The sequence below is a fragment of the Gracilinanus agilis genome, chromosome 1 (assembly GCF_016433145.1).
Source record: "Gracilinanus agilis isolate LMUSP501 chromosome 1, AgileGrace, whole genome shotgun sequence".
Taxonomy (NCBI): Eukaryota; Metazoa; Chordata; class Mammalia; order Didelphimorphia; family Didelphidae; genus Gracilinanus; species Gracilinanus agilis.
The window spans coordinates 781,967,876-781,985,933 of record NC_058130.1 but is presented as its reverse complement, the minus strand read 5'-3'; the positions used below and the strand labels follow the sequence as shown (position 1 = coordinate 781,985,933).

Below are 18,058 nucleotides of genomic sequence, written 5' to 3'. Positions count from 1 at the left end.
CTTGGCAAAAATGCTGGAGTCATTTGCATTTCCTTCTCCAGCTTATTTGACAGCTGAGGAAACTGAGGCAAACAGGATGCAGTGAAATGGATTCCAGGGGTTGGATTGACCCTAGAGGGAATAGGGAGGAGCTGAAGATTTCTGAGCAAGAAAGTACAGATCAGACCCAGCTTTTAGGAAGATTATTTTGGCCACGGCATTACCACTGGGTGATGGTTCTGGACTATTTCCTTGTTCAAAGGCTAGGACTTAGTCAGAGGGTTACTCCAGAAGGCAAGCTCTGTTGACCTCTGCCTTGGTCCAACCTCTCTCCAATGTCCTGGCCAGTTGTGAATGCCATCGTCCAGAGGAGACAATGACAAGCCAGGGTGTCCGCAGGAGGGCAGCCTGGAGGGGGAGAAGGCTGCAAATCAGGCCACATGGGGATCAAAAGGAGGACCAGAGAACCCTTGAGAAGCCCCAGCAGGGAGGTGATCGTGGTCTTCTTCAGGGAGTCCCTGACCCGTGAACATAAGCTCCCTTGTTCTTCCTCAAACATGACCTCTCCCTTGTCATCTCCACCTCCCTGGATCTGCTGCAGGAAGTCTTTCCTGGTGATCCCAGATGCTAGTACCTCCCCTTGGTCTCTCATGTGTATGTTCTTGTTCCCTGGGTCACCTCCACCATTACTCCATGGGCAGCCTGAGATCAAAGACTCTCTCCTCTCTCTCCTCGTTTCCCCAGCACTTAGCATGATGCTTGGCCCGGAGGAGAGAATACATGAGGTGGCTAGGAAGGTGCCATAGTGTGCACTCAAGAAGACCTTAGTTCAAATCGAGCCCCATTGCCCAGCTCTTAGCACTCACTTTTCTGCCTCGGAACCAACGGAAGGTATTGGCAAAGATACTGGAGGGGTTGTCTATTGCCCTCTCCGGCTCCTTGTGACAGGTGAAGAGGCTGATTTCAGGCCCTGACTTAATCCATTTGCCACCTAGCTGCCTCTCCTAGTATCCTAGGGTACTAGGGAACCATTGGTTGTTCCTTCTTCCTTTTCAAAGAGGACCAATGACATGGGGGGGAGGGGGAATATCTTGACTTGCACAAGTGAGGAGGCAGAGCCTTATAGAGTCATCAGTCTTACTCTTCTGGAGTCATCAAAGTCCAGTGGCAAACAAAAGTCAGGGGGCAGCTAGGTGGCACAGTGGCTACAGAGCTCTGGACTCAGGAGGACCTGGGTTCAAGTCTGACTTCAGATACTTCCCAAGCTGTGTGACCCTGGGCAAGTCACTTAACCCTGTTTGCCCAGTCTTTGCCTTTCTGAAGTTGTTACTGGGACAGAAAGTTCAAAAAAAGACAAAAGTCAAGTCAAGATGACCAGTGATGGCCCTAGATGCAATGGACGTCCTTAGTGTCTTCAAGTGTCTGACCAAGCTCTAAGGACTCCATAGCAACTGCTTCAGCCACTTTCATGGCCATGTTGGGACAACTTGCCCTCATCCACTGGGGAAAGTCTGCACGTGCTCGAGACAGACATCTCCGAAACACACCAGTGGGTTTGAGGAGTGAGTTCCCCTCATCTTGGTTTAACTTACCTTCATAGAGGGTTTTACCAGTGTATGGCCAGCCACTGTTCGTGGACATCTTCTTGGAGCCCTGGGTAAGTGTTGGGTGCCAGCTGGATACCAAAGATGGCCAAGCAGCCCTGGCACTAGAAGGGCTGGTCCTCCCTGGATGCTGCTCCACCCAGAACCATTGGTAAGGAACCAGAGAAAAACCACAGGTTTGGGTGTGGGCAAAGGCCTCAGTTTTCAAATGTAGATTCTTCTCTTCCATCTCCCCTCCATTGGCCCAAATAAAGTGGCAAAGAGGGAGGATTAGGGCCAGGAAGTTGGGGGATTCATTTAAATTTGTTTGCCTATGAACCAGAGAGGAGGTTCCTTCAGAATTTCTAACTGTCAGATAATGGTGTGGAACCAAGGAATGCGATTCAGCCCCAGACACAGAAAGTCAAAAGAAAAGAAAAGACTCAAATCTTAGCGTGAGGGCAACACCCTGTGGCTAGAACCAGGGGCTTGGAATCCTTCTAAGACTCATCCTCCCAAGTTCAAATCTGGTCTCAGACACTTCCTAACTGTGTGACCCTGGGCAAGTCACTCCTCCCAGTTGGCCTGCCTCAGTTTCCTTATCTGTCAGAGGAGCTGGAGAAGGAAATGGCAGGACACTCCAGTATAGTATCTTTGCCCAAGAAAACCCCAAATGGAGTCAAGAAGAGTCAGACGTGACTGAATGACTGAACGTCAACAACATATGAGGTTTAGATTTAGAAACTACAGATGTTTAGCCTGGAGAAAAGAGGACTTGGGCAGGTGGAGGTTATCTGAAGCATTTTATCTGTATTTGAAGGGCAGTGGAGATTTGGCCTGGCAGGGCAGGATTAGCATTAAGGCAAAACTTCCAAAGGGGCAATCCAAAAGTGGAATGTGCTGACTTGGAAAGGTGGAGGAGGAGGAAGAAGAGGTGGTGCCCTCCTATGAATTCTTATTTTTTTTTCTTTCTTTTTTTTTTTTTTTAAACCCTTAACTTCTGTGTATTGGCTCCTAAGTGGAAGAGTGGTAAGGGTGGGCAATGGAGGTCAAGTGACTTGCCCAGGGTCACACAGCTGGGAAGTGTCTGAGGTCAGATTTGAACCTAGGACCTCCTGTCTCCAGGTCTGGCTCTCAATCCACTGAGCTACCCAGCTGCCCCCCTATGAATTCTTATTCAGGAATTGGCTGGACTAGATAGCCTGAGGACTGTTCCACCTCTGAGATTCTGGGCCTTTGGGCCAGAGATTTCTGATTAGATCTGGGAGTTTTAGCATTTACTAAGTACTTCTCTCAAAACCACCCCTTTGGGAGTCCAAATTCAATACTTTGTTTTACAGATGAAGAAACTGAGGCCCAGACAGGGGTTCTGTGGCTTGCCCCAAGTCACCTGGGCTAAGGCCTTTCAGGGCTAAGACTTGTGGCCAGGTCTCCTATGAACAAGGTCAGTGCTCTTTCCCAAGATGCCGCACTGTGTAACTGTTGTCCACCAAATCTCGCCATCGCTCTGACTCTTTCACTCATCATCGCATTTTCATTAAGTATTTTATTATCAGCTTTTCAGATTCCAAAGACATATTCCTACTAATGTTCTGTCTCTTAGGAAAAAGTGCCAGGCCAAGGAGGCCAGGTAGCCCTGGCTGGAGGTATTCGCCGGGAGAGCAGGGTCCTCCTTTCCCCCAGTGACTGAAGGACCTCTTCTGACTTCGAGAGAGAGTTGTTGAGGGAGCTCAGAACAACAGGTAACTAAGCAGAAGCAGAAATGACTTCATAGATGTTAATGGCAGTGCAGAAAGCCTTCCTCTCACTCTCCAGAGTCCTGGGCAGGCCCTTGACAGTCAGGCTGGTTTGGTAGTTTTCCGAACTGGCTTTCCTTGGGATCATCGATTTCATTGGAAGTTTATTGTCCGTGATTAAATGATACCAAGGGGCCTAGCAGAAACAAATGAAAGGAAGTTGTGTTGTTTTCACCCAAAGATTTCCTATGATTTTGATTCAATTAAAGGGAGATCAGGGTGGCTAGCAGATGAGCCAAATGGAAAAACCCAAAGTATTTCAGAGGAAAAGTTTGGTCTGAAAAACATGGCGGCCCCCTTCCAATGCTTCTCTCCCTTCTTTATGCTCACAAAGTCCTCTCAAGGAGTGAGGCATGGAGGGGGGCCTATAGTGTCAGGGCCTAGATTGGTAGGGAACCTTGACCTAGTCTAAAGTGAGTGACCAGTTGAAATACCAATTTGCTGATCTCTCCATCGCCATCATCAACAGACTCTAGGCCAAGTTGGCAACTGGACACTTACAAGGAATTCTTAAGTGGCAATAAAGAGATTTGGGGAAGTCAGGTCAAATTTGGACTTGGAATACTCTCTTGGGTTCTTGGTGCTTGCTTGGATGGTGTGGGGCTGCTTAAGCAGCTTGCAGCACCCCCTAGTTCTGGGATTAGTAGAAAGTGGTCACAGGAGTGGCTCTCTTGGGCTTCTTTGATTGGGGCCTATTCAAATGCAAAGCTATTAACTCAGCAGCTGGAATTGGTAGGTGTTGGTACTCCAATGGGTGATGTCCTCATCAATCATGCTGCGCTCAGTGAAGGTGACGTTCCCTTCGGCATCAATGAGAACTATGGTGTTTGTTCTGAAAGAAAGCAATGGGAGAAAGCCAGTTAATCCCACAGCCCCCCAACCCTTTCCAGAACTTCCCCCTGTCTTCTCCCTCTTCCCAGATTGCTGGGAATCAGGGCAGTGACCAGGGAAAGAGTCAGAAAGCAGCTAGGATGAAAATGAACTCCATGTGGAGAACAGAAACCAGGTGGCCCGAGTTCTACGAGTTCTAGCGGCATTCTGGGGGTTTACTACAACTGGTAAATCCATGGACCTCATACAAGAATCCCCAAGGTGATAAAGACCAAGAGACCAGAGTAGAGAGACTCCCTGATGAGAAGCTTTGAATATTGATGAGTGTGTGCAATGAGCCAACACAAATCAAGTGCTTCAAATTCTTTTCTAAAGGGCTTCTTTCTTTCAAGTGCTGACACATCTCATTTCTACCTCCTATACCCAGGAAAGCCCTACTAAAGGCCTCCTCTGAGAACTTGGAGAGTTTCTGGGCTAGGAAGAGAGACCTGGCTTTCTCCTGATGAGGAGGGGGTCCTAGTGGATCCAGCACCCCATGGCCGCCTCTTTATCAGTCATGCATTTCCATGATCATCTCTTTATCCTTGTTCAGGGATGGTGAACTAGGGGTGGGTGATGTGAGAAATGTCCTCAGGCACAGGTGGAGAGGGGGAGGGGAGCAGCATGGTGAACTCTGTGCCAGGGCCCACAGGCAGGGCTCTGAGGGCCCCCTCTGGCACACGTGCCATAGGTTTGCCACTGTGGTCCTGGTTCTTCTTGGCTATCTGTTGCCAGATGCTCGAGCCCATCATAGCTTTTCTGAGTGTCTGAAATTCTTGGGTTCCTCCTCTACTGTACCAGGACTCCCAGGCAGACACCATCATTGGCCCAATGTGGAAAATGTGTGCCTAGCCCTGTGGCCCTCAGTCAGAGATAAGCTTGTCCAGACCTCAGGCTGGTTCACCCCTGATGGGTGAGCCACGGATATGGCATCAGAGACTTTGAGTTTGAACCCAGTTCTTCAAGGACTTAGTCCTGGGTAACTGTGCAAGTCAGTTAATCTTTATAGAACTGGATTTCCTCACCAGTCAAATTAGGAGGTATAAAAAAAGATCTAAGGTTCTTGTGGGCTAAAGATCCTCTGACTGACAACACTGTTTTATGAGACCCCAAACTGACCCTCATCCCTGACAACTTGCCTTACAGAAACCCTTATCCCAGACTGAACGATAAACCATCCAGAACCAGATACAGTGGCCCATGGAGTCGAATCTTAAGTATGTTTTTGCCTTCTTAGTATCTCTTATTGTATCTGGGCCTCTCCCAGGGAGTCTAGATTCTGGCCACTTCGTTCTTCCTTGGTTATACTCCATCAGGTATAAGTGGAACCTCAAGTTCCTTTGTTGGGTGGAAATTCCCATCATTGGAGCCTTTCCTGGACACTGTGTTCCCAGAGTCCCAAGCGGCGGCTCTGGGTGGCGGCCCCAAGAACACTGTCTCCCTTGTCCTGATTAAAGATGTGATCCATTAGAACTGCTTTGGTGGGTCTGTGTTTTTTCAGGTTGACAGGATGTACAAAGCTAAGTCCTGAGGGCAGCTGGTGGGTAGAGGCCTAGGCATGGAGTCAGAAGACCCGAGATGAAATCCTACCTCATACTCTTGCTAAGGGGCAGATCCACTTCTGCCTTCACTTACAAATAAGTTTCCTTTATCTGTAAAGTTGTTTCAGTGGCCCTTTGTGACCCTATTTGGGCTTTTCTTGGCAAAGACCCCGGAACACTTCTCCTTCTACAGCTCATTTGACAAGAGAAAACTGAGGCAAACAGGATAAAGGGGTAAAGTGACTCCCCCTTGGTCACACAGCTAGGAAGTGTCTGTGTCTGGATTTGAATTCTGGAGGAAGAGTTGCCTGTCCATTGTGCCACCTAGCTGGAGATATGAATAGCTCTCTCCTCCATTCCTGCCAGGGTTTTTGTGAGGGTCAAATGAGAAAATAATTGTAAAGTGCTCTGTAAAACTCTAGGAAAGCTACTATTATTGTTAGAACCCTGCCAGGCTGTTTCCAGGTGAGACACTCCCTTTCTGAGTGTTGCCTACATAGGAAGATCCCTGCCCTGCTGCTGGCCCAGAGAGCCCCCTGACCCTGGGCCCATAGAACTATGTGGCAGGACACAGGGCTGGGATGGGGCCTCCGAGACAGGAAGGTCTTGTTTCCTCCATGGCCTCCCTGGGCCTGGGGTTCATGTGTGGGCTCACACCTCACCTCCAGGGCTGACTAGCACAACCTCGTGCTCCTCTCTTTGCCTCCTTCTCCCAGACTCTCTCATCTGGGGCCCTGTTCTGCCTCGGCCTGGAAGGAAGGCCCTTCTCCCCCTGCTCCCCTTCCACACCATTCCACCCTTCCCATCTTATTGCTCTTGACTTCTTGAGTGCCAGGGCTGGGGACAAGCGCCAGACAGCGCTGGGCTATAAAAGGGGCACAGCGAGTGCTCCCTTAAACGACACTCTCATCTAGTCATGAGACCCCCGTGTCAAGTTCTGGCTCTGGCCAGACGCCACAAAACGCATGAGAGCGATGCTCCTGGCTCTGGAGGGGATGGAAGAGGGCCGCAGAGGACATCACTGGGAAGCGGGGGAAGGGGGAAGTTGCAGATTCGTTGATCAGAGTGAGCCCAAAGTGGAATGCATAACCCACACTGGGAGGTCCCAGAGCCAAGGCTGTCCTTGGAGGGGGAGCTTGTATTGGACCTTCTCCCCGGGGAGCAGCAGACGGGCTGGGTGGCTGCAAGAGATTCCCTTCTGCCTCGAAGGTTCTGTGTGTGAATCCAAGTAAATTCATCCTGCTACCTTTTCAGTCCTACTGTGGGAAAAGCAGACTAAACTCTATTGGCAGGGAGAGCCTCCCAAAGGCCTCTGAAGGCTCTGAGGCTCACTTCAGGGACAGAAACCGAAACCTCCATCCATCTGCCATGAGCCATGAGGGAAGCCGCCAGGCTCAGCAAGAAAGAGGAAGTGCGTGAGTCAAAGCCTGGGCCACCTCCAGAGCCTGGCTGGACTCTTCCCCCATGGCCACAGGATGATGCTCTTTTCTCTATCCACGGCCCACGCCGAGTGTCATCTTTTTCAGGAAGTCCTCCCGATGGCCCCAGGAAGCAGGGATCCCCCTCATCCCCTCCGAGTTCTTGTCTCTCTTGCTTTGGCCTTTCCTCACACACACCCCACCTTCCCAGTGACTTCTGATTAAGTCTCTCCCTCCTAACTAGGCCCCAAGGGCAGGGATCTTTCCTCTCTGTAGCTCCTAGTGCCATGCACAGTGCCATGAACAGAGAAGAAGCTTAATAAACGTTTGTGCAGTTAAAGGATGAATCGACACAAACTACCAAGTTAATGTCATCCATTCATTTTGCCTCAATGTCTCAATGTTTGTTTTACCTCGTGCCATATCCTGGGCAGCGCACACACACAGCGGCGTATTTATTCAGGATGGGCAGGATATAATCCTTCCCCTGGTCTTCGATGGCAGGGTCTGGCAACTGGCTGGAAAGACAGCAAGAAATTACTACCGTGTCTATACCAGCCCGACTCTCACCCCCTCTGATTTCCCTTTTCCCCAGTGCCTGGCTCATCCTCATGCCTTGTCTTGGTCACAGCACTCTTCTGTTCCCCAAACTCCAGGGTGTCTTACCAACCAGCTCAGAGGCTGATCCCAGGCATTCAAGACCCTCCACGGTCTATCCCCCTCCTGCTTTGCCAGTCTTATTTATCTCCTATGAATCCTTTCCAATCTCCCACCAAACTGGACAACCCTCTCACTGTCCCTTCAAACGGGCCCTGAATTTCCCCACCTCCACGCTTTTACTCGTGCCTAGAATGTCCTTCCTTTTCTTTGCCTGTTGAATCTCTCTCTGGTATGAGCAGAGGAGCCATCCTTTGAAACTTAACTCAAGTGTTGCCCCTTCCTGTTGGTAGTAACCTTTTAAAATTTTTTCAGGTGTCATAGAATAATAATAATTAACATTTTCCTAGTGCTTTAAATATTTTTTAATTAAAAATTTTTAAATCAGCAAAAAACTGCCTTCTCTACACTTTCTGCTATCTCTATTGAAAAAGAAAGAAAATGAAAACCGTTCCCACGAACAGGTATAGTCAAGTAAAAACAAATTCTGGAATTGGCCATGTTTAAATAGAGTCGCACTCTGCACTCTGAACACAGTAGACGCTGTTAAATGTATCATTTGAATGAGATGGAGCAGAAGGAAATGTGTTTCTCAGAAGGCAGACCCTTATCTCTTCAGCAGTGGTCTACCCTTTGGAAGTGGCCAGCCTCCAAGGACCTGAGCTTTTGCTCTCTCGGAGTCTCCTTTGTAGGGGATTGTGTTAGTGGAAATTTGGGATTCTTTGGGTTTCATTGAGTCTTAATATTCAGATGCATGATATAAACTTCCTGTTGGCGCTTAGGGGACTTGAGAACTACATTTCCCATGACTCAAAGGACTTCCTGTCTTAAACAGAAGCTTAAATAGGGAAAACTTGATTGGGACTCTCTCTTTCCTGCAGAACAAGCCAGGTGGGTAGAGGTAATGGCGGGGCATTTGAATTAGATCCTAGCAGGCATGTGGCCTTCTTAATTACCAATATGGCTTTAAATAAACTATTAAATATTTTGAACATGTCCATCTATATCAATATTATTTGTAACAGGATCTAAACAGCTGACAGTCCTCTCTTTGGAATCTTCTCTTTCTCCATCTACACTTTCTCCAAGGGTTTAAAAAGCAGATTGACAATCTTTGAAGTGCCCTTGGAGAACCTCTAGGGAAGTCCTGTTGTGACCTGGAGTTGACTCTGTCTTCCCAAAGACCCTTGCTGCAGAGTGCCAGCCTTGGCAGGGGCAGAGAAGAAAAGACTCGGGGGCCAGAGAGGGCAGTCTGTTGTCTGAGGACAAGCCTAGCTGGGCCAAAAGAGGCAGCCATCAAGTATTCATTTTTGTGTCTACAAGAAAGTGTGAAGATCATCTCCCTGTGCTCCAAGGACCACAGATCTGTGCTGGAGGGCATGCTCACACAGGAAGGGTCTTTCAAAGGCCTGAAGCAATGTGATTAAAATGGCAGCAAATAGTGAAACAGCTCTGTAGAGAAGCTATTTGCACTGAAAGATAATATTCATTAAGATCCTTGGATTTTGTTGTTCAGTTTTTTCTAACTCTTCTTGACCCTTTTGGGGATTTCTTGGCAAAGATCCTGGAATGGCCTTTTCTTTCTCCACCTCTCATTTGACAGGTGAAAGAAACGGGGTTCAGTGACTTGCCCAGGGTCACACAGCTAAGAAGTGTCTGAGGCTAGATTTGAGCTCGGGAAGATGAGTCTTCCTGACTCCGGGCCTGGTGCTGTGCACTATGGTGCCAACTAGATGCTCAAACCTCAGTTTGAGTTAGGTTGTTGGTTAGGAAATGAGAAATCCATGAGTTTGGTTAGGTATCACTTTGCTCTCCCTTCCCATATGATCAAGGCTTAAGGGATCAGTTTCTATCACACACTGATCTTGTGAGGTTTTCCTGGCCTTAACAGAATCTTAAACTTGGGCTAACATGTCTGAGGCTAAGACATAAGAAGTAGGCCTGCCTAGACAGCAGCTCCTTTGAAAAAGACCTGGAGGTCTTAGAGGGCTGCAAGCTCTTTAGGAGTTAGTGGGGTGGCTAGCAGCCAAGAAGGCGGCATTAGGAGAGGGAAGGAACCTGCCTCCGCAGCCTGCCCTGGTAAGACCTCATCTGGAGTGCGGGGTTCAGTTTTACAGAGGCAATTACTGGGAGAAGGGCATCCCGGGGAGGCAGCTGGGACAGGAAGGGCATCGCTATGGAGACCAACTGAAGACTCTGGAGAAGAAAAACCTTTGGGAAAATGTGATCCCCATCTTTGGATCCGTGTCAGGCTGGCACCGGGGACAGGGACGAGCCTTTTCCTGCGAGGGCTCCCAGGGCAGAAGCAGAGCAGAGGGCGAAAGCTGTAAAGAAGCACCTTGAGGTGAGGATGGGTGTCAGAGAAGCAGAAAGGGCTGCCTCGGCAGCTGCTATGTTCGCCCTCATTTGAGGCCTTTGAACAATGGTCTGACAAGTGTCTGGGAGACACGTTCCTGGAAATTGTGTCGTAAAGCCAGTCAGTGTAAAACGGATCCAATTTGGCATCCAGTAAATCAGAGAGATGGCCCCAAATGGGTCATCAAAGCAGGGACAGGAGATACATTTGGAGTAGGTGGAAAGTGGTGCAAGTGCTTGGGCAGGGTGGAGAAGGGCACGGGATGGGGCAGGGGATCCCTTTTCCATATGGCACCCTTTCAGATACCTGAAGGCAGCTGCCATGCCCACACTCAGCTTTCTCTTCTCTAAGGTGAACTTCCCTGACTTCTTTTTTTTTTTTAAACCCTCACCTTCTGTCTTATTGTTTCTAAGGCAGAAGGGCAGTAAGGGCTAGGCAATGGGGGTGAAGTGACTTGTCCAGGGTCACACTGCTAGGAAGCGTCTGAGGCCAGATTTGAACCCAGGACCTCCTGTTTCTGGGCCTGGCTCTCAATCCACTGAGCCACCTAACTTCTTTAAATGATCCTGGTGTGAAGGAACCTAGATTCTTCACTGTTTTGTACAAGCCATTCTCCCTCCTCCATTGGCCCCTTGAATAGCTCTACAAGGAGGCCTTTGCTGATGCTCCTTGTTGCACAAGATTCTTTGGTATTACCATTGTACCTATTTAGGGGGCAATGCTGGGGGCTCTGAGAGGTATACGGTCACCAGCTGGACTTCTTCTTTTCCTTCCCTCCTGGGCGGGGCAGCCCTGAATCCTTGCCAAGCCCTGCTTCTCTTCCTTGAGGGGGCTTTTCTTTGGCTCTGTCCTCTCTTCCGTAAGTCCAGAGTTTCTGGCCATTTAACTGGCCACATTCTACTGTACCAATTTGCTTGTTTTTCAGCCTAAAGACCATTGGAGGGCCCTCAAGCCCACACGAGTTTCTGTCAGACAAAAAGGGGGCAAAAGCATCCCAATACTCCGGAGACTCAGCGAAGGGCATTTCTGCTATTCAGAGACTTTGGCTAGCTGAGCCTATGAGGCAAGATCAGCTACAGGAGCCATTCAGGAAAAAGGAACAAGCAGTGCATCACAGTGTCTGCTACTGGCCAAGAGTGGGGAAGAAGGGGGGCCTTGGGGGAAGCTTCCCCCAGCCCTTAGAAGGGTTTGTGGAGAGCCTGCGGCCTCAGGCCTAGGCTTCCCTCGGAAGCTCCTTTGGAGGTTCTCTTCCACCTTTCCCTCCTCTGCAGCCCTGCTCTGTGCCTGAGGCTTCCTCATCGGTTCTGGAGTCCCACAGGCTGTTTTAAACCCAGACATGTTGAGGCCTTCTGGCTCTGAATGGTTGGTTTGAGTCTGGTTCAGGGCTGAATCCGCCTTTCCAGATGTGCTCTGAGCAGGGGAGGGAAGAGTGGGGCTGCTGTGCCCCATGAGCTCCTTCCCTGATGCCTACAGACACGCCTTGGGCTTCCCATCCTTGGAAACCCTCTTCTGATCTGTCCATCGTCAGGGCCTTCTTGTACCTGCCCTCCTTTATACAGGAGGAGAGTTCTCCCCTTCTCTCCTCCTGCTCCCTTCTTAACCCTTTATAAGCTCATCTCCACCTTATCCTTCCACTAAGTGCCAGAAGATCTGCCTGTGGCACGCAGGGCCTTTTCCCAGGCCTCCTTCTCTTCTCTGAAGCCTCTGGCACTGCTGCTCTCTCTCCTCCAGAGCCTCTTCCAAGCTTTCCAGACACCTGCTCTCCTGGTTCTCCGCCTGCTCCTTCTCTGGCTCCTCCTCCAGATCCCACCCTCTACCCATGTCTGTCCCTCAGCCTCTTCTCTTCTCCCTCTACACTGTTTCACTCATCAGCTCCCCTGGATTGAGAGGCCGTCTACGGGGATGATTCTCAGATCTATCTATTCTGTCGCAGCCTCTTTGCTGACTTCCCAGCTCCATCTCCAGCTGGAGAAGGGATGCCACCTTCCCAGTTCCTCATCCTGGATGCCTCACTGTCTCTTACCCCCATATTCAATATGGCGCCCAGGCCTGCCAATTTCACTTCTAGACTATCTCTCAATACGGCCCCCTCCACTCCTACTCTGCCGCCCCTCTGATGCAGGCCCTCATCACCTCCTGCCTGGGCTCCTGCTGTAGCCTGCTGTGGGTCTATCTGCCTCCAGCCCATCCTCTGACCGTGTCTCTGCTCTCCATGGCCCCTGATGCCCCTCATTTTCCAGCCTTCTTAGGCTTCCCACAACCCTGTACTGACCCCCAACCCCTAAACTGGTACTTGTTGGATCCAATGATCCTGGCCTCACCGGCCTCCTCTTGGCTGTCCTGACACGCCGTCTCCTGACTCCTGACCCCTCTCTCTGGCCTTCCTCCATGCTGGGGATGCTCTCCTTCCTCATCCCCGCTCCCCGACTTTCCTCAAGTCTCGGAAGCCTTTCCCAGCCTCCCTTCCTGCCAGGGCTGTCCCTCGCTTGATGATCTCTGCTTTACCCTCTCTCTATCTTGCTTTTTGTAGTTGTTGGCAGGCTGTCTCCTGGATCAGAAGGCGAGCGCCCGCCTTGTGGATGGGGCCTGGCCCAGAGCTGAGGCTTCTGTTAATTGGCTGCTGGGGCTGATGCCTCTTTGCCTGTGGACACCATGTTTCGAGTCATGCTGCCACCTAGCTCTTTCACAGGAACTCTGGCTACACATTTCCAAGTGTTCTTCTTCTGAATCACAGACTCAAGGAGGGTCGCAGAGGTCACTTCTCCCCGGAGGTTCCATCATTCTCCCTCCAAACACCAGCGAGAATCAGATGCAGAATGGAACTGGGCCCTGCTCATTGTTGCTCCACGTTTTTTTTTTTTTTTTTTTTTTTTTTTTTTTTTTTTTTTTAAATCCTTACCTTCTGTATTGACTCCAAGGCAGAAGAGTGGTAAGGGTAGGCAATGGGGGTCAAGTGACTTGCCCAGGGTCACACAGCTAGGAAGTGTCTGAGGTCAGATTTGAACCTAGGACCTCCCGTCTCTAGGCCTGGCTTTGAATCCACTGAGCTACCCAGCTGCCCCCTGTTGCTCCACCTTTTGAAGGAAGGTGAGTCCCATGTTCTGGGAAAGGCAGAGGAGAGAGACAGAGGGAGAGACAGAGAGAAACAGAGACAGAGAGAGACAGACTGAGACAGAGAGAGCCCAGCTTATGATTTGACTCACAAACTCCTCCTGAGTTCCCTCCTTCTGTTCAGCCTTGCTGTGGATAGAGAAATAGCTACTCCTAGATCTGCCTCTGCTTCCATGCTGGCTTCTAGATTTCCTTACACTCCATCTGCTTACTGCACAAGGCTCCTTTTCTCCTGCTGCTCTCCAACTTGACTGACCACAGAGGCCTGCCTCCACCCAGAGCCATAGCCCAGTCCAAGGCTCCTTGATACCTTTTTCATGGCCTGAGCCTTTGGTCTCTTTGGGATAGAGATCTCCAGTGAGGATCAGGCATTTGCTCTAGACCTCAGGCTTAGGGACTGGCCTGAAGACACCTGAGAGGTTAAGTGAATTGTCTGCAGTCAGAGGATGGATTTGAATTCAGGTCTTTCCGTCCATTTCCTTCTCCAGCTCATGTCCAGATGGGGAAACTGAGGCCAACAAGGTGAAGTGACCTCTCCGGGACCATATAACTCACGTGTTTGAGGCTGGATTTGAACCCAGGTCCTGCTCACTACAGGCTTGGCACTCTACCCACGGTGCCACCTAGCTGGCCCTTGTCTCATACTTTACCGGGAAGCTACATGGCCAATGTCTTGGCGAGAGGTGGGCACTTCACAAGGCAAAGCCAGTCATGGGGAAGGGCAGGCAGCTGTCCTAGGGGCACAGTCCCTGGGAGCCTCTCCTAATGGGCTTACTTCTGGCCCCCCAACGTCTGCTCAGCGTGGTCCTGCCCCTGCCTGTCCCCCTGGAAGTCAGGGTCAATGGGAAGCTCTTCCCTTTCCGGGGAGCTGCTCTCTTACCATTCCTCATTGTTCATGACCTTGAGCAGCTCGCTGATGAGGTCTTCTTTGGCGAGCTCCTGGCTCTGGTTGATGACTTCCACAAAGAGCTGTTTCCCGTACTGGAGCTTCTTCCAGGGCGTCTCCAAGAGGGAGTTGCTCAATCCGTACACACCTGTGGGGTGGAGAATTCTTTTACAAAAGGGATTCAGGAATGCTTAGTGGGTGCCACAGTTCCAGAGAGTGGCTGCTGGCCTGGCGGAGGGCCGTCCGAGTAACCACCAAGAGAGGTCAGGCTTCACCACGTCCTTTAGATTCCATTGGCTCCTCCTACATAGGTTCAGTTGGGGCAGATTCTACAGAGGTCTCTGGGGCCTCTCTCTCATCTCGGGGTCTCTGCAGGCCTTTTCCAAGGGGGGCACCACCCTCCCCGGAGGGTCACCATCTGCTCTACAACCTAGGCTTATAGGAGCACAGATCTGGGGTGGAGAGCAGAGTCAGAAGCAGGGAACCACTGCCTGTAGGGGCCTAGACAGGCACCAGACACCCAGAGGTTAGGTGACTTGTCCAGGAGGGCACAGTTAGTGACCCAGGCAGGACTTGGACTTAGGTCTTCCTCATTCTGACCTGGCTCTCTTACTGCCTACCCCAAACTTCATTATTTGCATTTTACAGATGAGGAAACCAAGGTTCATTGGGGCTAACCAATAGCTAGTGTATACACTGAAGGCAAAAATCGAATCCAAGGACACTGCTGACCCCAAGCTGAGCGCTCTTTTGGCTCTAGTGCCTGGCCAAGATCCATGGACTGTTCCTTCTGATCCCTTCCCTGAGGGTTAAATGGGAGTAAAGCCAAACAAAACAGAGGAGCCACAAAAGCAAACTCCCCAAGAAAATTCTCCCTCCTTTGCATTGGGTGCTGGTGCTTGTAATAAATACATTCCTAGGGGGCGGCTCGGTGGCCCAGTGGAGAGAGAGCCAGGCCTAGAGAGGGGAGGGCCTGGATTCAAATCTGGTCTAGGTACTTCCTACCAGTGCGACCTTGGGTAAGTCACTTAACCCCCCATTGCCTAGCCTTGACCACTCTTATGCCTTGGATATACTATATTGATTCTAAGATGGAAGGTAAGGATTAAAAAAGTAAAAGGATAACAGCATTCCTAACTCATCAGAATAGGTTGGAAATAAAATTTTTAAAATTCTCCAGAAGCGTAATGTTCCAAATTAAGCAGACTCAATCATGGCCTTAGAAACTGAAAAACTGACCTAGGAGTAAAAAAGGATCAAATTCTTCGGTTTGGAATCCATAGAAGGCCATAAAGTGGCCTATGTAAACGAGATGAGGAGAAGATGGCCAGGCATATGTATAGTAGAGAGATGCCCAAGAGTCAGAGGATGCAAAATATTAGGGTTGGATATGACTTTGGAACATGGAACAGAAGGGGAGGGTTGGGAAAGGCCATAGAACCATAGAATGTAGAACTTAAGAGCTGGGGAGGATCCTAGAATAGAGATTGTCAAGAGAAGGAAGGCTTCTTGGATGATGGAACATAAGAGTTGGAAGGGTTCTAGAAGCATGGATCGATCGTCAGAGCTAGAATGGACCTACAGATGTAGACTGTTAGACCTTAGAACACATATTGTTGGGCCAAATAGGGGTCTTGGATGGAAAATGGAAGTATACCCCCAGATCACTAAATCTTCCTACCTTTTGACTCAGTGCTAAGAAAGTAGGGAAGGGGCCATAGGTACGAGAACACCCATAGCAGTACCTTTTGTTGTTGCAAAGAACTGGAACCCCAGCAGATGAGAATTGAGTAGAGAACAGTAGAACAAATTATGGTATGAACATGTCAACTTGGAATCTAGAAACCCCAGTCTTGAGATCTGAGAACCCCAAGTTTGTAGCAGTGGAAGGTGTGACCTTTTCACATGAGAATTTATCCTGGAGGGAAATCCCAGACTCAGAATTTCAGACTAATAATAAAGCTTAAAGTAGCAGATTCAATCAGATGTTAGTATCCTTTTAGTCTTAGAAGTTCTCCTATTGGGTCAAAGTCCTTTTCCCAGGTAGCCCTTCCTTTTGTGTCCATTGTAAAGCACCAGCCTCTCCCTGATAATCCTGTCTAGAACTCATCATTTCTTGGTAGCCATTGTAAAGCCAATCAACTATATTCTCCTGTGCTCCATTCCCTAAGAAGTATGTATATAAGTTCCCCAAGTTTCATGGTTCCTTGGAGCTATCATCTGGCGTGGTGATTTCTCCCAGGGATTAGTACCCGGAGTAGCAAGAGCCCTTCAGCTCTGGGTGGTTTTGAGTGCGTGACTCTGTGTGGAGGCCTAAGGATTGTACCGTTATCCCTCTCTTGATTAAAGATGTGGTTTTTCTGACTATTAAATAGTTCTGTGTTTCTTCCAGTTTAACAAACACAACAGAACAGCATTCATTCACGGCTTGACTTAATGGATAAAACAGTGGACTTGGGGTCGGGGAGATCAGAGCTCAATTCCCATCTCAGATATCTGCTCAAGCTATTCAATTTCTTAATCTGTAAAATGGGGATGGAAGGGCATCTCACAAGGTTTTGGAACAGATTACAGGAGAATATGTGAGGCTCTTTACAAACCACAAATTGATATAGAAATGTTATCTATTATTATTATGCCATAAGAAAAGACCAAAAGCCCATGAACACAAAATAAAGTGTGCAGAAATGAGATGACAATTTATAAAGAATTAAATCATTGTGAAAAAAGTAACAGGGCTTAAGAGCTCTTATTGAAGCAGTGACAAATGGCAAGTAGGGAAGAGTAATGATGAATCATGCCTGCCACCTCATGGCAGGGAGGCGACCCACTTGGGCTCTGCATGTATGTGCATTTGGCTCTGCTTGGTTCTACTTAAAGAAATTAATTTATTCACTGGAAGGTCAAATAATGAAGCTAAAATATCTGGCCACATAATGAAAGACAGGCTTCATTGGAAAAGATCCGGATGCTGGGAAAGATTGAAGGCAAAAGGAGAAGGGACCAGTGGAGGAGGAGATGGTGAGGTAGAGTCATAGAAGCAATGGACATGAGCTTGGACAGATTTGGTGGAGGTATATATTTTCATAAAATCCACAATTTAAAAATTTGTTCGAGAAAAATTTCATGAAAAGAAGCCTGCTAACTCCTTGAATCCAGAAAATGAACTGTTTGAAGAAAGATGCCTGTAAGAACCTACAATGCATCAAGAAGATCCAGAATGAACTTTGGGGGGCAATTGATTGAACTGAGGGGGGTTGAACGCATTTATTTTGAATGTACACTCTTATGTCAAAGGGGACTGCCCCCTAATTGGCTTTTGTCAATGTGTCTAGCAAAACATTGATTTTGCTTTCTCTCTCTTCTATTTCCCTTTTATCTCTAACTATTATAGTTTCCTCTTTTTTTTTATTTTAATTTTTTAAATCCTTAACTTCTGTGTATTGGCTCCTAGCTGGAAGAGTGGTAAGGGTGGGCAATGGGGGTCAAGTGACTTGCCCAGGGTCACACAGCTGGGAAGTGTCTAAGGCCAGATTTGAACCTAGGACCTTCTGTATCTAGGCCTGACTCTCAATCCACTGAGCTACCCAGCTGCCCCCTATAGTTTCCTATTAAAAGGTGCAATATTGTATACACTTGTAGTTAGAAGATTTTTAGGGGTACAAGATAATTATGTCAAATGATCAATTGGGGAGATGAGTCTCCCAAATGATCGCAGGGGGGATTGTGAAGGTGGGATTAACTTTATTCTGTCCATTTTTAGACTTAATCACCAAAAGTATACACACCCCACTTATCCTCAAGTGGGGGAGGTTCTGTGACCCATGTGTGCAATAATAGTGGGTGACAAATCAGAATTGA

The 18,058-nt window shown here is 48.8% G+C and overlaps 1 protein-coding gene across 2 annotated transcripts in view; it reads right to left on the bottom strand.

The window, feature by feature from the left end:
* Positions 1–3,090: 3,090 nt before the first annotated feature.
* Positions 3,091–18,058, bottom strand: part of TANGO2 (transport and golgi organization 2 homolog) — a 163,990-nt gene continuing 149,022 nt past the window's right edge. The window contains exons 7-10 of one of the 2 annotated variants that reach the window (XM_044674562.1): positions 14,192–14,345; positions 7,601–7,705; positions 4,075–4,190; positions 3,091–3,494 (exon numbers count right to left, since the gene is read on the bottom strand). In XM_044674562.1, coding sequence (XP_044530497.1) covers positions 3,463–3,494; positions 4,075–4,190; positions 7,601–7,705; positions 14,192–14,345 — 407 coding nt within the window. In that variant the 3' untranslated portion in view covers positions 3,091–3,462. Of the gene's footprint in view, positions 4,191–7,600; positions 7,706–14,191; positions 14,346–18,058 lie in introns of both variants that reach the window. The other variant, XM_044674570.1, reaches the window with a different exon arrangement.